This window comes from Drosophila takahashii, chromosome 2L (assembly GCF_030179915.1).
Source record: "Drosophila takahashii strain IR98-3 E-12201 chromosome 2L, DtakHiC1v2, whole genome shotgun sequence".
In the NCBI taxonomy this organism is placed as follows: Eukaryota; Metazoa; Arthropoda; class Insecta; order Diptera; family Drosophilidae; genus Drosophila; species Drosophila takahashii.
The window spans coordinates 21222894-21239965 of record NC_091678.1 but is presented as its reverse complement, the minus strand read 5'-3'; the positions used below and the strand labels follow the sequence as shown (position 1 = coordinate 21239965).

Genomic DNA, 17072 nt, shown 5'->3' with positions numbered 1-17072 from the left:
TTGCTTTAAAGTTAAAAACTAAGAATAATATGATTTATATATTTATAATATAATTTTTTTAACCCCTTATTTGTTTTTTTACATATTAAAATTACATAAAAACAAAACCAACATTTCTTTCGGGCTTGGCTTGTTCCGTGCCTGGAAAATATGTCACGCTCCCATCTCTATTGGCTGCTTGCCACCAATGCAAAAGCCGGGTGCTTGTATAAAACCATTTATACGCCACCCACTCATGAAAATTAGTCCAAACTAAACGAAATAATCTCTTAAATTACACAAATAGTTATGTAATGGGAAAACTAAAAGAACAAAGAGCCATTCAGTTGGCAGCCCTGTAACTTATGCAAGCGTTGCCTGTGAATGCCAGACGGTGAAGAAGAAGAAAATGGCGGCAAAATTTTGTTAGATTTCTTTGTTGTGGTTTAGTTTTGACTGCCCCTTGATTTACAACTAAGTCCTTTATGGCGTCCCTGTTCGGCGACGATGGCGTGGATGACCTGTTCAATGACAATATCCCAAGGGACCCGGATCAGTTGCCCAGCGATGGCGAAGACGAGAAACTGTTCGCAGACGATGAGGAATATGCCGGAGACGGAGAGCCGGGTAGCCAAGATGCCCAGAAAGTGGAGCCCAAGAAGCGGGCGGTGAGGAATCCGCGTCCCCGGCTTACAGTGGAAACCCTTCGCGGTCCCCGGGGAATCCAGACCATCGAGGGCTACTTCAAGGACATAAAATTCAAGGGAAAGGGGCACGAAAAAACCGATCTGGACGAGGTGTTGCGTCGCCTGCAGCACTGGGGTCATCGGATGTATCCCACATACACCTTCGACGATGTGCTCAACAACATAGAGCGGCTGGGCAAGAAGAAGCCGCTGCAGGTGCACATGGCGCGCTATCGTCTCGGGCAGCTGGAGGAGATCCGGGCCCACGAGGCGGAGCTGATGGAGGAGGGACAAGATGATCAGCAGGACGGAGCTGGCGATGAGCCCTTCGATGAGTTTGATGCCCTGCTGGGCGAACAGATTGCCATGTCCAGACTGGCGCCACGCACGCCGCATCAGAGGAAAATGTCCACTGCCTCGAGCAACAGTACGCTGGTTACTCCCTCGTTTTCACGTGGCAATGCGGTGATGTCCACGCCATACTCGGCGGTAAATGCTCCCACCTTCGACCGAAATGGAGCTCCAACGTTCGATCGAAATGGAGCTCCGATTGCTGCGCTTGACATGAGTGACTATGGCCAGCCGCTGCCTCCCTCACAGCCTCCAACGCCGGCGGCCAAAAAATTGTCCAACGAGCAGATGGCCAGGATTGCCGAAAACCGGAGATTGGCCCAGGAGCGACTGAAGGCCAAACAGCAGCAGGAGGCTCAGAATGCTAGCTAAAGCAATGAAACTTGTGCGCCGAAAAAATATTTATTATGTTAAGAATTTTAAGAATGTTGTTTTTTACAAGGGTAATACTTTAAAATACATCTATTCTATAAGCAAATTTGGAAACTGCATTTTTTTTACAGGTTTGGCGTAATTCTTCTTTAAGGGGAGAGATACATATAGACAAAAAAAAAATTCCATTTTTTTTGTTATGAATTTTTAACGAAGAAATTCGAACTATTTTGGAACTTATACCAGGATGACGCCACCCACCTTCCTTGTGCAGTAGATATATTTCATTACTTTGAATGCGTTTTTCTCGAAACCATGTTTTCCGTAGCTGCGGATCGTGTATCTCAAAAAGTAATGCTTCGATCATCATGCTGCTTTTACAAAAATGTTTGTAATGAAATTGCCGACTGTCTGAACCTACTTTATGTACAAATTTGTACGGTTAAGTATTTTTTGTTAAGAAAAAACAACAAAAAAAAATTTGAAAAAAAATATTTTTGACTTTGAAAGAGTGCCACAACCAGAGTTTTTCAGATATTTTATGTAAGTTAGGTTCAGACAGTTTCTACGTTATTTCTTAACAAAATAAACTTGGTTTCATACTACTTTTTTTTAATATAGCCTGACAAAAAAATTCCCACGGCCGCCATTTTGAAAGATTTAAAAAAAAAAAAAAATTGGTTAAAATTATATAAGAACAATGTAATCAACATGCAAAGTTATGAAATCCCAGCACTATTCCTTATTGGTAAAAAAAAATCACGAAAAACATGACAAAACTGCAGTTCTATATGTATCTCCCCCCTTAAAATAACTGATATGGGCACTTCCACCAAAAAGTCCACAAAGCCAAAAACCTTGAAAATTTAATAAAACATATTTCCACATGATTTTTAACTGATAACAAAAAAAAAAAAGCAAAACAGTCAGTAACTGAGGGATAGAGGTTAGGAAATACACTTTACAAAACGCTAAGAAAAAATGTCACGAGCGAATGTGGTTGAAACTGCATAAAAAAATAGAGGCAAACACTTTTTGAGGAAAACTAAAACCATTACACAGCGACATGTTCGGACAACATTCTAAAAAAAATCACATTTAAATATTCCATCAGAATTCGCTAACTTCTGGTGTTGAATGAACTTCTCCGAAATCCACTTATATTTTTGTCCCGAGCGAATACGGCAGTTTTTTAACGATATCTTAAAAACTAAAAGTGGTACAAAATCAAGATTTACACAAAATAGAGCTTAAGAAGAGTGAAAAGAAACGCCCATTATTAAAATTAAAATTCATTTCATTCCAATTTTTTGGAAGTGCCCATTTCGGGATCGAAATCCATTGTATGAGTTCCAACTTTAATCCTTTCTCAAAATTAAAAGACTTTCTTGCTAGTGTAAAACATGTATATATTTATTTAAACGTTTAAGTCGTAGGCCGAGGGAAATAAGTTAGGATTCATGTGTAAGAAACTACATGGAGTGCGAGAGTATTTACAAGGACCTGGTCATGATGGTGATGCGTCGTGCGGGAAAAGCAACAACCCGTACTGTGAGCTCAGCTCTGTATGGGCAAATACTTTGCAAGTCTTCTTAGACTAATCGGGATACTATTTAGGTACTGGTGTGTAGCGGGATGATGGGCCCACCCTAAGTGCTAAATCTTAGGGCGACTCTGGGCAGCGATTCAAAGAGACCCTTGGCTCCCTTCAGCAGAACAGCCACGATGTTCATAAGCACAACCTCTTGATTGGGAGCCACTTGTGACTGGCCATCCTGATCCTTGGGATCGGATTTCTCCTTCACGGCCTCGCGAATCACATGCAATAGTCTCTGATAGAGGAACGATTGCCTGTAAATCGGTTTGGAGAGACTCAGATGGTCATCCTTCAGCAGATAGAAATCCCCGAAGTCTATCTTAGAGGACTCCTCCGTGACAATGCGTAAAGGGAACTTGAAGGTGGTCAGCATGGTGGGCGATCCCTCTGCCACACTAACGACCTTCACATGGCGCAGGAAGGTGTGCAGGCAGCCCATAAATCGGCGATGCATCTCCAGCAGCTTCGGCGAGTTCTCCTCCATTTCCTTGACCTCAATCGAGGGCGATAGTATCACCTGCATGTGCTGCTTCCATTTGGCAATGGGTGAACCGCGATGCGGGGTACCCAGAAATACAATGCCCTTGGTATTCTTGGCCAGCTGTTGGACCTTCGGCTCCTGCGAGTCCAGGGATTTGAGCAGTATCAGCTTGGTCAGCAGGCCGCCCATGGAATGTCCTATCCACACAATCGGACGATCGTTGCCCACGTCCGAAGCGGAGATCCTGTCGAGCAGAGTGCTGGCCCTCACATCAATGTGGCCCTGTCCCTTTTCACACGGGCAGTACTTTGTGAAGTTGGCCGACCATTCGGTCACCGCCGAAGTGTAATCAATGCCGAGAATCCTAGAGTCCGGATAATCATCCGGCAGCCATTCCATCGGCCAGCAGTTGGTGTACTCCTCACAGGTGTCCTGGTTGCGCCACTCACTCCCGCATACACTGAACTTTCCGACGCACTCTTCGTTGGCATTTAGCGGAACGTCCGGGTGAACCACCTCCCAATCGGAGTCCAACTCGGCCTCGTTTCTCAGGGTCTCGACGAATTCCATGGTGGCCGCATCGCTAATGTTCAGCCGCTGTTCCTCCACCTTTTTGCTGGCTTTCAAGACGGGATCTAAAGTTGGGGAAGAAAAAGAATTAGTTGAGGAGAAACTAGAGTTATTACCAGATATCGGATTTTAGGTGAAATCGTTTTTCTTTAAATACGATTTAAAGCCACATTTGATTAGTTACAAATTTTATTTATTAAGTTATAATTAGATTTAGGCCAAACTCATTGAGGTTTTTGTAAAAAAAATTTTAACCAATCAAATGTGCCTTTAAATCATATTTAAAAAAAACGATTTCACCTAAAATCCGATGTCTAGTTATTACTATCAAAAGACCTCGAATTTTGCATATTTGCATATTTTTATAGGAAAAAAACACCAAAGTTCGTTTCAATAAAAATATAGTTTGAAATTAATGGCATATTTTATTTTTTTTGCATATTTGCATAAAATGCATATGCATAAAATATGAAAAATATAAAATAAAATATTTATATATTTAAGATTGAAAATTGTTTGTTCCTTTTCGACATTTCTGAGATATCTAATTTTTTCCCAAATTTAAGGAAACTCCTATTTATATTTCCAACGAGTAGGCGAGAAGGGGGCAAAAATAGTAAAAGGGGCAGAATAGTTTTTGGCCCTATCGGCCAAACTGCTCATTTAAATTGCTCGCCGTGTTTACTAAAGGTTAAAAATTAGAGCCTCCAGCATTTCGGATATATTTTATGCTTATATTTTGCATATTTCCGATATGCATCCGAATTTATTACCTTTAAAAAATATGACACCTACCTAGAAATTTTGGTAAAAATCTACAAATATGCAAAGTCCGAGGTCTAGTTTTTATAATCATTTACCTTTGATTGCTTCCGTCTTGGGAATAGCATTGCCATTTTTGGAGGCTTCGCCCTGTTCCTTCTTTTGCTTGCCGCCATTAACTCTCTTCTGCTCGCCCACCAGGAACACATCATCCGTTTCACTGGTATAGAAGGCATTTTTCCCGTAGAGGCCCAGCTCCGTGGGCTTTCGATCCCGCTGCCGCCAGGTGATGAAAACCCCGCCAAGCAATCCGTGAACGAAAACAATATCAGCCTTTGGTTTCCTGCGGGTGCGAACTCGTGGATGCAGCGGATAGACATTCGGTGGATATGTGCACTGATTCGGATCGTCGTGATCCAGATTGGCCATCGTCTTGGCTGAGATCACCTGGAGACGCAGATCGGGGCACTGTTGCCACTCGGCGAGGGCTCCCACCCAGCCGGACGAAAAGAAATGCTCCACGGCATCGGGAACTAGGGACATATTGGCCAAAACCTTGCAGAGCGTCGATAGAGTCTCGTTGTCATCGCTGAAAATCTTTCGCAGCTCCATGAGATGCACCAGACCTCCGTCTCTGATGAGCCTGGCCGAGGCCTCGGGATCCTTGGTGATGTGGTGCAGGAAAGAGATGATTTCCTTGAGTAAATCCGTGTCGGCTGTGGAAAGAACAATGGTCTGCTCCTGGGTCAAGTATTCGTGGATGTCCTCCTGTAAAAAACAACAGCAAGATTTTAGTTGAATGAAAAATTAATTAGACAAAGTAAACTTACAATGGGATCTTGTTCGGGAAAGTATTTGCTAAAGAAGTGATCAACGCAGGACATGGGACGCAGGCGAGCCAACATAACGTGGAGCTCGGAGAGCAGCATCTTGGGATTCTTGATGCAGCCGCGTCGGTGGACGGGCATGAACCAACGTGTGTCGGCATTGCAGCGGGCCAACGAGACGGCGGTGCGGGCATCGCAGATCTGTGCCAGATGCCGGAAATCCCAGTCCTTTAAGTGATCCATGCAGATGAGCTGTTGCACCGCCTTTAGGCGCTCCGGCTGGCTTCCCGTTTGGGCGATATTGAGCAGCCGCCAGGCCACCGAGTGCTTGGCCGCCTTCCACCATTTGCCAATCGGATTGATGATCACGCTGATCCACTTCTTCTCGTCCTCCTCCTTCTGCTTCAGCTTGCGCATGGACTCGCGGTAGATGTGGTACTTGATGTAGATGTACTCGGCACGACGTTTGTCCGGCTCCGGCGATTTCTTGTCCACATACTGGGCGAGGAAGCGGCGAACCTGCGGCGACTCGTACAGCAAAAAACCAGCACTGCAATTGGAAATAATTGATTTGTGTGTTAATATAAATACTTGATAAATAAGTGATTTCGATTGATTTTAAAGTATTTTAAGATAATTTTCACCATTTCATCCCATCAAATTTAATTCATTTTTGAATTTTTAATATTTTTTTTTTAAATATTTAAATTAAAAATTCATTTCAAACTGAAACTTGTTTGTTTTAGCCATTTTTTATGTTTTGTAATTTCACTTGTTATTTAATAAAATACTATTCACATAGCAATTGCAGTTGCCAAAAATTTGTTTTCCAATAAAAGTGAAACAAACAATTATTTATAGCTTGTTATTGTTTACAATTTTATTTAGCATGTTGTCCGTACTTAAAGTGCGCTTCAAAATATTTAAGTTTTTTAAACTAATAATTATTATTTAAGATTAATTTTAATTTGATATGAGGCCAGGTAAATTTGACCTGATCGAAAAGAGTATTTCATGTAAAAACGATATGGGTTTTGCATGACCTTAAATTTACATGACCATATCAATTTTACGGGAACGTGCTTTTTTTGTGTAGTTTATTGACCTCTATCCCAGACGTTAAAGAAAGTTTATGCTAGAATTTTATTAGTTTAAACTTTAAAGAGCCTTTTAATTCTTATCAATCCTAACTTCCGTTTTATGCCACTTGATATTGTTCTCTTTTCTGCATAAATATTTTTGCGTTTTAAACTAATCAATCTCTATCCTAAAAGTTGAAGAAGTTCGTACTAAAATGTGGTTAATCCCCTTTAGTTTAAAGCGCTTTTAAATTCTTATCAATCTTAACTTCCGTTTTATACCACTTGCTGTTCTTCTCTTTTCTGTTTAATTGACCTTAACAACACCTTAACAACAACACCTATCGCTGCCAACTATTTGTTATTGAGATAAACGTGAGATAAACAACAACAACGAAACCGAAGACTAGTTTGTTTATTTTTAAAAAGTGGGCGCGTCACCTCCGATTGCAAAAACAACTATTTCATTATCCCCATTTCCCAAAAGTCGAAAACACGCGCCACAGTGGCAAAATTCCCAAACAAACAACAAAAACGAAATTATCACTTGTGATAAGAAGAACTATAAGCTCGCGGGGGGTACTTGCAAATAATTTTAAACTGCGCACTATTATGGCGCCATGATAGTTTTGGCAACCGTTTTTTTTTTCACTGCTTCTTTTTTTTGGGGGGGAGGCCTTGAACAGCTGTTCACGCACACGCTGAATAAGAAGCAGAGGCAAAAACAAAAACAAGAAAAAACTTGGCCAGCTTGCTATCTCACTTTTACAAAATCGTACGTTTTGTTTTGATCGTGTTTTGCTGAGAAAATAAAAGAGTCAAGCAATATGGGTTATTTAAAGACCATGGAAATACTCTAATCAAAAGTGAACTTACAAAAATTATAGTTCTCCTTGGGATGTTTTTTTCTTCTATCAATCAATTATTTTAATTTTATTTTTTAATTTAACATAATTCTTTTTTGAAAGAATCTTAAGGATTTTGGTGTAAAATGTATAATTAGCCAATAACCATCAAGCATTTTATTAATTATACAATTAAAGTATAGATCTAAAGTTTCTTTAAGGGTAAATATAATTTTTCTAATCAACTGAATATTTTAAACTTTTATTGTTATTAATAATTTCTTAAAACCTTCTATAATAATCTTATAGTTCTTATCAATTTTTGTACTTTAAGTCACACCACCAAAAACCCTTTGTTTGCTAACAGTTTTCCATTTACGAATTTCAGCTTATAGCCTGATTATTCATCGCGTAATTTGTTGTAAACAAATGACGTCACATGTGCCGACAACGCCTGTTTAGTATAGGGAATGCGGAAAACAAGATCTGTTGTTGTTGTTTTGTTTTTCTCGATATATGCATATAGTATATCTAGATCGTACGACTTATTTAGAGAGCCATGTGGCGCCATATAAAATAAGACAACAACAAAATAAAGAAAACGTGTGCGGCCGAGCCCCCTAAATCACAGTAAGCTATGTAAAAATTGTAAGTGAGTCACTGAAAGTTGTTTTTTTTTAGTTTTTCTTTGTTGTTGCATAGAAAGAAAAAGTTGATATATAATATTTTATTTTATGCGAATTTTTAAAAATTAAATTTTTAATGTAAAACATTTAAAAGTTATATTTTCTAAGAATGAAATAATGAAAAAATAAATGGGTCACTGGCTATTATTAGCAATGGTGCAAGGGAATACTATATCAAGATTTAACATAATTCGATCCGTTTTTTCTGTATGTTTGAGACCTGTAGCAGCTGCTCCAGAAACTTTGTTATGGTTTTGGTTTCTCTTGGGTTGTTATGGCGTGATTTGGGTTTACTTACGCAGTAAGGAGGCCCACTCCTCCAAGGCCCACTAGCTTGGGATGACGGCGCAACTTGGACTTGAGATCCTCCAATGACATTGCCTGATTTCTGATGGCTGTTTGGTGTTCCTTTGTTTTTCGCGTAGCACTCGGCACACACTAACGGGAATTTGTCTTTCAATCGGCTGCCAAAAGTTTGCTCAGTTTCTCACACTTTAAATTTAGACGGTTGTATCACACTCACTGGCCCCTAACAAGTTGTATCACTGGGGCGATTGTTGTTTAGCTTTATAGCTGTCACTTGGGTCTGTTTATAGTTTGTGGTTTGCTTTTGTTTGGTCTGCTGAGCTGTTATTGCTGGCGAACCTTTCGGGACGCTCGTTTTTATAAACTTCTCCGTTGGTGAGACCGTTTGCGCAGTGTGACCCAATTCCCGCTCAGCTGAAGCCGTTCGCAGCGAAACGCACACAGCTGATTGAAAACGGAAGGGGAGTGGGTGGAAATTCATGGGTGGGTGAGGAAATTATTTGTGGAGGGCCTGAATATTAAGGAATTCTGGATAGGAGTAAATAACACTAGTTTACAGCCGAAATGCTCCCCAGCAATTGATGGCAAATTCTGTTAGTTTTGGACCCCTAGATCACGAAAATAGCACTAATTTTTTTTTCGATGGCACAGTTTTTTTTTTTATGATTTTTTAAAGGTTGAAATGTTAAATTTCGGACTTTTTCGAATTATATGATTGGATAAGTAAAGAGAGCGCAGAAGCTTGACAAAGATGAAAAATGTGTTTTTTATATATCGTAAAAACTCGAAATAAATCCTTTGAAAAATCAAAATGGGTACAAACCTAAAGTTTACATCCTACCAAATAAAACAAGCCAGATGTGGCCTAAATCCATGGAAAATTGGATTTATGGTGGATTTTTAAAGTTCGAATTTTTCAACTTGTTTCAGTCGACAGAGTTAAAATTTAAGTTTTATCGCAGGCGGCGATATGTAAACAAAAATAAGTGGTGATGGCATTAGGCTCAAAAAATAGCTAAATCAGATATTTCCTGCTGCGCTGCCATTACTTATCTAATCATATTGATCTGTATGGCAAAGTCAAGCTCTGATCTATTGACTTTAAAATAAAACGAAAACTGGCCCAATCGGGATGACATCTGCCGAGATAAAAGAAGAAATTCGAAAAAAGTCAGAAATTTAATATTTCAAACTTTAAAAAAACAAGAAAGGAAGCTAGCTTCGGCCAGCCGAAGCTTATATACCCTTGCAGATCATTCCTATTAATAAACAAATCGCAAAAATGTTCAATTTTCTAATATTTCTCATTAATTTTCCGATCGTTCCTATGGCAGCTATATGATATAGTCGTCCGATTTTGATCAAATTAAAATTGAAATTCGAAAATATTTAAAAAAAGTCATATCCTAGAGTAGAAGATAATACAATAAAAACCAAAGAAGCTAGAATTTATTTCCTATTACTTTTCCATTAATTTTCCGATCGTTCCTATGGCAGCTATATGATATAGTCGTCCGATTTTGATTAAATTAAAATTGAAATTCGGAAATATTTAAAAAGAGTCATATCCTAGAGTAGAAGATAATACAATAAAAACCAAAGAAGCTAGAATTTATTTCCTATTACTTTTCCATTAATTTTCCGATCGTTCCTATGGCAGCTATATGATATAGTAGTCCGATTTTTTAAATAATTAATTCAAAATTCAGATATATTTAAAAAATAACATCCCCAAAAGTAGAAGGTAATATTTCAAAAAACACCGAAGCTAGAATTTTTTAAAGTTTTTTTTTCCGATTGTTCCTATGGGAGCTATAAGATATAGTTGTCCGATCCGGTCGGCTCCGACATATATACTACCTGCAATAGAAAGAAGACTTTTGGGAAAGTTTCATCCCGATAGCTCAAAAACTGAGAGACTAGTTTGCGTAGAAACAGACAGACGGACAGACGGACAGACGGACATGGCTAGATCGACTCGTCTTGTGATGCTGATCAAGAATATATATACTTTATGGGGTCGGAAACGTCTCCTTCACTGCGTTGCAAACTTCTGACTGAAATCATAATACCCTCTGCAAGGGTATAAAAACTGTGCCATCGAAAAAAAAATTAGTGGTATACTCGTGCTATAGGGGTCTAACACTAACAGAATTTGCCATCAATTGCTGGGGAGCACATTAAAACTATTATTTTGTAAGCTAGTGTAATTTATGTGCTTTATTAAAATTGGGGTTTTGTTTTGAATCATCGAATATCCAGTTATTTTTTTAAATATTAAAACAACTCTTGACTTTTCTTTGAACTTTTCTATCGCTTTTTACATTTATTATGATTCAATAAAGTTCATATTTTACAGAACAAGGTATTGATTTTGAAGTAAAAGGGTTCTGTTAAGGCAGCGATAGGAATTACAGCCCGATAAATCATCATCTTTGGTTGTTAGCCGCGACAATATGGGCATTGATGCCAGTCGACGCCATTTCCACCTTAAAATGAAATTATAAAATTAAATTCATGTATCCTCAGGCTGAAATATGAATAAATGTTTATAACCAAACTTGGGCGAGTCTTTTTCAAATGCGCTATCGATTTAGTTTCGCTACGATTTCGAATTAGCTACGATTGTCAAAAAATGTTTTTAAAAACCAAAAATTTTGACCTGGTGGTCGAAAAAAATACCTACTGTGTTTGTCGCATGCCATTGGACTTTTGTAAATTTCGTGAAAACGAACAAAAGCTATTTGGTTTTTTTTATTGCCTCAAAAGCTTACAAAAAATATACTTTTGAATACGCGGTTCGATTGGGATGATATTGGTACCGTTTGAAGCGTACTTACATAAATACAGAACACAGACAAATTAAAATTAAAATACATTCGTCTTTAAAGTTATACCTAGCTATTATTTCTTCCTGAATCAACTATATACAACTATATACATTAACAAATATATATGTACATACCCGATGAAGGCCGGGCAAAAAGCTGAGCCAGGTTCAGCAAGAATATGATCAAAAAGATCAGTATATTTAAAGGAACCATTTCGCTAATGGAAAATAACCGAACGATTTGCCTTGAGAATACTTTCTGATAGCTGTGGTCGTCGTCGTCCCCAAAATCAGCACGGGCCAGCAATGGGAGAACCCAATTAGCTGATCAGACAATGGCACAGCTTCTTTTAAGATTAAGATGAAGAGACGTTGGCTATTAAGAGAAAACCCAATGAGTGATAAGAAAATAAGGGAGACCATGACCATCGCACTTTCAACACTTAAAATATCTGAAATGAAAACTTGTGACTAAAAATATGCCCTAACAAATGCTGGCTTTTTTGGCCATGTTTCTCCCTAGACTAACCATAAATAAATCGGTTTATTTTTGTAAAAATTTTTAAATTTTAAGAGTGACCATTTCGCAGAGTTTTTAGAACACCATTCAACTTTTGGCACTCACAACGAAGCGCGCCCGCTCACAGCTGACTGATAACAAAGGGGAGGGAGTGCGGAAAATCATTGGCGTGGGGAGAAGTTCTTTTTCGGGTATATTTATTTTGAACCACAATTAGTTGCTAGTATTTAATTGAAGGCAGCCCCATCAGCTTGCTTGTAAAATGTTCTAGAGTTTGATTCGCAGCGCCGCGTTCGTTGATTGTTTCGAGTTTAGTTGCCGTAGCGGATAATCCGATGGATTTTTGCTGATTTCTTGCTTGAGACAGACAGCCCGACGTCGGACATAAATAAAAAGCGGTGGGTGGTGCCAGGTGGGTGGTGGTGTTTTGCTGCTGGAGCCCCCTAAAAGCAGCTTGGAGGGAAAACGCCAGCCAGCCCCGGAAAGGCAATAAAACTTAATTTCCAGACAACACACTACACCACCGCAAAGAAAAACGCACGGGAAAGATGAAAATCCATTTTCGGGAACAGTACGGCAGGAAGGGTGAAGAAATCCTCTATGTGACGCCAGCAGGTGAGCAAATCGATCAAACCGACTAGGCAACAAACCAAGCTTTGCAGACCCCTTATTCCTATGGCAGCTGTAGACTTTGATTAAAATGTTTATAACTATTCAAGGAATGAAGTAATTTTAAGTTAACTCAACCCCAATTGTGTAAGTATCAGCTAATCTCCCTATAACCGCATTAAATGCCAATCTGCCACGTTGAATTTGATTAGTTGGCCTTACCTGTTCTTATAGAGAGACATGGAAATTTGTCTTATCAACATGATTAGCATTTTTAGAAACTTTAATATCATTCTTAGAAATTCAAATCAATAATTTTAATATTGATATCGGAATCTTATTTTATGTTTTATTTCTCTCACTTTTTGTTAATTCTTAATAATTTACAATTCTTGAAGTGGATTAAACTATAATTAAATAAAAAAAAGCATAATTTTATGTACGAAAAAAAGTTTCCTACAAAAGGCTTATAAAAAATAAGAGAAAACATGTTTTACAATAAAATAGAATATTGTAAATAGTAATATATAGATAACACCAGTTTACAAAAAAAAATCGATGAAATATACCATGAAACCTTTGTTTTTCGGTAAAGTACGTCTTCCTGATTAAGAAAATGGCACTTAAAATTTTTTTTTATGGATAACATTTTTTTTAAAGTGTAAAAAACGTTTTTGACCTTTTTTTTAATTTCTAACTTGAGTTGTGGTTAACCGATTTCAACCATAATTCACTCATTTTACAGGTAATAGAATGCCCTCCAACTTTCTTATACATTGCATTGAGTTCAATTCATTAGTTTGGAAGCTACATTTCGTCAAAGTTGAAAAAGTTAGAAAAAAAGCAAAAATGCTGGCATAAATGGCTTCGTTAAAAATACACGCCTAAAAACCGAAATTAGTTTTATAACTTCTACTGGTAGAAGGTGCTTTGACAAAAGAAACAAGCTATTGATCATTAGAATCCACCAGCAAATTAATTTGATATGCATTTTTGAAGCTTGCGACAACGGTGTTTTTTTGGCCGTTTAACTGACCGCTGTTAACTGACCTAACAGGGCTGTAATACCCGTTTTTCCCAACGTAAAAACTTGATATAAAATCGAGCTATTGAATGATTTTTTTGTTGATGGTCTTGTTAGTTGAATGAAAAATGTATCTTTAAGAATAAGTCATAAAAATAATTTGGGTTTTTAGGCGTGTATTTTTAACGAAGCCATTTATGCCAGCATTTTTGCATTTTTTCTAACTTTTTCAACTTTGACGAAATGTAGCTTCCAAACTAATGAATTGAACTCAATGCAATGTATAAGAAAGTTGGAGGGCATTCTATTACCTGTAAAATGAGTGATTTATGGTTGAAATCGGTAAACCAAAACTCAAGTTAGAAATTAAAAAAGGGTCAAAAACGTTTTTTACACTTTAAAAAAAATTTTATCCATAAAAAAAAATTTTAAGTGCCATTTTCTTAATCAGGAAGACGTTCTTTACCGAAAAACAAAGGTTTCATTCATGGTATATTTCATCGATTTTTTTTTGTAAACTGGTGTAATAAATAACACTAGTTTACAGCAAAAAAAGTAAGCATTGAGACAAAATTTTTTTTGATTAGTTTTGAGTTGCTAATCACGCTGAACAAATTAAAAAAATTCCCAAAGAACCGTTCTGGAGATATTTGCAAAAATCCAGATTTTGGCACTTTTTTTATAAAACCTAACAGATCTTAAAAACCATTAGACCAATAAACTTGTAACTTAAACTATTTAAAAGGCAATAGATACACCTTTCCGAAAAGCTATTACTCGTTGTGATCGGGTCGCAATTAATGGAGGTACAACCTGTGAAAGTTCAAAAAAAGTTTAATTTCTGGCTTTTTTTGTTATAGCTAGTTTTTATTTACTTAAAAAAAATACAAATAAAAATGTATATAATAGATAATAAATAATAGATAATAGTAAATAGTACCACATAGAAAATAAATTCTGCAAGGATTAAAGAAATTTTAACTGAATAACGACTCAAATTCCAGATCAGAGCAACATTGTGAGGGTCCCGCTGCGCGGCGACAAGCTGGTCATCCAGGAGAAGTTCCTGCTGTTCCGCGTGCTGCAGAAGGTCTTCCTGCCCAAGGGCTATCCGGATAGTGTGAGCGAGGATTATGCGGCCTATCAGATCTGGGACACGGCCCAGGCATTTTGCAGCACGATCTGTGGAACCCTTTGCACGCATGCCATCCTGAAAGGAATCGGCGTGGGAAGCGAGAATATCAATGCGTATTCCGCCACAGTCACCTGGATTCTAAAAGAGGGCAGCGGACATGTGGGCCGTATTCTCTTTGCCTGGTGGCAGGGCTCCCAACTGGATGTGGACTCAAAGAAATGGCGCCTGCGAGCCGATTTCCTCAACGATCTGGCCATGGGCATCGAAATCTATGTGCTTCCCAAGTATCCGCATTTCAGCACCCAAATCCTCTGCTGCTCCACCCTGCTAAAGGCGATTGTGGGCGTGGCCGGAGGAGCTACGAGATCGGCTTTGACCCAGCACCATGCATTGCGGGGCAATCTGGCGGATGTGGCCTCAAAGGATAGTTCGCAGGAGACGTGCGTGAATCTGGTGGCCTCCTTTGTGGGACTATATCTCCTCACGCTGATCAAGAGCCAGGCTGTTTTATATACCATATTCTACGTGGTGGTCAGTCTGCATTTGTACGCTAATCTCAAAGCGGTACGGGCGGTTTGCCTGCGGAGTTTCAACGAGTCGCGCTATTTGATTGCCTTGGAGGAGTTCTTTAGGTCGTCCAGAATGCTCAGTCCGCAGCAGGTTAGTTGGATTATTATTAGGATTAAGAGGATACATTTGTGTGGATCATACACAACTTAACTAAAGAAACCTAATGATATATTCTATACCAATTTTTCAAAGACCGCGAATTCTTAGGAACAAGAGGATTTATTTGTGTGGATCATACATAACTTAACTAAGAAACCTAATGATATATTCTATATTAATTTTTCAAAAACCGCGAAGTCTTTAGAACAATAGAAAATATGTTTTTGTGGATCCTACAAATGTATCATTTGAAGAAGTTGAAACAAATGTCGATATATCGTATCTTTTAATTTTAAATATTATATATGAATAACCATCTTGACCTTAAGAATTCGCGACGGGTCGATGAGCTGTGAAAATTGTGATCATCGTCTTATTTAAAAATAAATTTTATTTTCTTTGGGTAACCCTAAACTTGAACTGATCTACTTGAAACCCATTTGACTTGGGTCGTTTGGGTAAAAATTGACTGGGAACTTCATTTGTTTCTTGTGATTTTTATATAATTTACAATTAATCGGTAAATTTGGAATTATTTTCAGGTAAACGCCATGGAACGGGTCACAGTTGGACAGACGGTTTCCGTTTCCCTGAACATAAAGCTGGGACTGAGCGTAAAAAATTTAATAGACGAGTACAAGAGCAGCAGCGTCATCGAGAACATAGTATCCTCCTTCGATCCCCACGAGCACTTTATCATAGCGGAGACAAAGAAATGCTTGGGCGTATATTTGCACTTTGAAACGAGACCGCAGGATGTGCTCAAGGCGTACTTCTTTGCAGTGTCCTACCTGCAGGATAGGAATCAGATCAAGGAGAAGTACTGGGACATACAGACCAAGTGGCAGGAGTTCTTGGCGCTGGCGCAGCAGGAGGGTAAGAATAAACTCATTTAATATGTATTTTAATATTTAATAACTGTTTCAATTACCTACAGGTTGGCTTATCCATCAGCATTTGCTATTAGTGGACGAATTCCGTTTGGACTGGAAGGTGTAGGACGATTCTGAACTTTAATTGCTGAATTTGATTTGCTTGCTATGACCTGAACAATTGATTTCATTCGGACTTCATTATCATTCTCACATATCTCACATGGCTACCATAGAGCAAGAGCAAAAACATTGATATTAACTAAGTGCTATTGATAATTACCTAGATTTAGCTTTGTGAAACTCGTTCGCACTTGAACATCTTCCAACTAACTCTGCCTTAGCACAAAGTAATGTTTGTAACCGATATTTGATAAGATATTTTACCCCTGCTTTTACCCATTTACCCATGAATTTATCGGACGACATTATTTCAATTACTAGCTGCTACTAGGTCTAGAAGGGAAACGGATGGAAACACAAGAATCTATTTTGTAAGGACTTATTGTAAGTACGCATCTCGATATTTCGAGAGCCTACCGTACTTTTTTAGATTATAGCCAATGAAAATCTCACAACGAACTACAGAAAAAAAACAGGCAAAAAGTGTACAAAGTTTTAGGCTTCTTTTATGCTAAATGTGCAATATTATGTTAGTTATTAGCTTCGAATATCTATGAAATAAGTTGGCGTCCATTTTAGCTTAACCATAATGCTTTCCAATTAATGCAAAATATGAATTATGTGCATACCGTCTCATCACGCAAATGATTTTAATGAAACAAATGAATAAACTGAATTTTAAGAAAACTTAAATTTTAAATATTTATTTTTTAATATTTTTGAATTCAGCCCGCGAATAGACATTTAGC

At 38.1% G+C, this 17072-nt stretch overlaps 3 protein-coding genes across 3 annotated transcripts; 2 read left to right on the top strand and 1 right to left on the bottom strand.

Annotated features, from left to right (window-relative positions):
* The first annotated feature begins 357 nt into the window (after positions 1–357).
* LOC108069881 (protein TIPIN homolog) lies at positions 358–1494 on the top strand. The gene has a single exon (XM_017160140.3). It carries the CDS (start codon positions 465–467, stop codon positions 1386–1388), a length of 924 nt encoding a protein of 307 aa, XP_017015629.2. The 5' UTR covers positions 358–464; the 3' UTR covers positions 1389–1494.
* Positions 1495–2772: 1278 nt separating this feature from the next.
* On the bottom strand, positions 2773–8919 carry LOC108069895 (protein SERAC1). The gene is made up of 4 exons (XM_017160158.3): positions 8534–8919; positions 5629–6175; positions 4897–5566; positions 2773–4101 (listed from the first exon to the last, which is right to left on the bottom strand). Exons 1-4 carry the CDS (start codon positions 8611–8613, stop codon positions 3038–3040), a joined length of 2361 nt encoding a protein of 786 aa, XP_017015647.2. The 5' UTR covers positions 8614–8919; the 3' UTR covers positions 2773–3037.
* A 3122-nt stretch (positions 8920–12041) lies between these two features.
* On the top strand, positions 12042–17010 carry LOC108069902 (RUS family member 1). Its single transcript, XM_070219146.1, has 5 exons — positions 12042–12303; positions 12399–12506; positions 14529–15319; positions 15871–16204; positions 16266–17010. Exons 2-5 carry the CDS (start codon positions 12440–12442, stop codon positions 16325–16327), a joined length of 1254 nt encoding a protein of 417 aa, XP_070075247.1. The 5' UTR covers positions 12042–12303; positions 12399–12439; the 3' UTR covers positions 16328–17010.
* Positions 17011–17072: the final 62 nt, after the last annotated feature.

What these genes read in the sequence shown, in the direction of transcription:
- LOC108069895 (XM_017160158.3), bottom strand. Translation starts at nt 8,613, where the DNA reads ATGTCATTGGAGGATCTCAAGTCCAAGTTGCGCCGTCATCCCAAGCTA. An exon ending in GGAGTGGGCCTCCTTACTGC is followed by an intron (nt 6,176 to 8,533) that starts GTAAGTAAACCC and finishes TTCCAATTGCAG; the next exon opens with TGCTGGTTTTTTGCTGTACG. An exon ending in CAAGACGGAAGCAATCAAAG is followed by an intron (nt 4,102 to 4,896) that starts GTAAATGATTAT and finishes CCCCAACTTTAG; the next exon opens with ATCCCGTCTTGAAAGCCAGC.
- LOC108069902 (XM_070219146.1), top strand. Translation starts at nt 12,440, where the DNA reads ATGAAAATCCATTTTCGGGAACAGTACGGCAGGAAGGGTGAAGAAATC. An exon ending in GAATGCTCAGTCCGCAGCAG is followed by an intron (nt 15,320 to 15,870) that starts GTTAGTTGGATT and finishes AATTATTTTCAG; the next exon opens with GTAAACGCCATGGAACGGGT. An exon ending in GGCGCTGGCGCAGCAGGAGG is followed by an intron (nt 16,205 to 16,265) that starts GTAAGAATAAAC and finishes AATTACCTACAG; the next exon opens with GTTGGCTTATCCATCAGCAT.
- LOC108069881 (XM_017160140.3), top strand. Translation starts at nt 465, where the DNA reads ATGGCGTCCCTGTTCGGCGACGATGGCGTGGATGACCTGTTCAATGAC.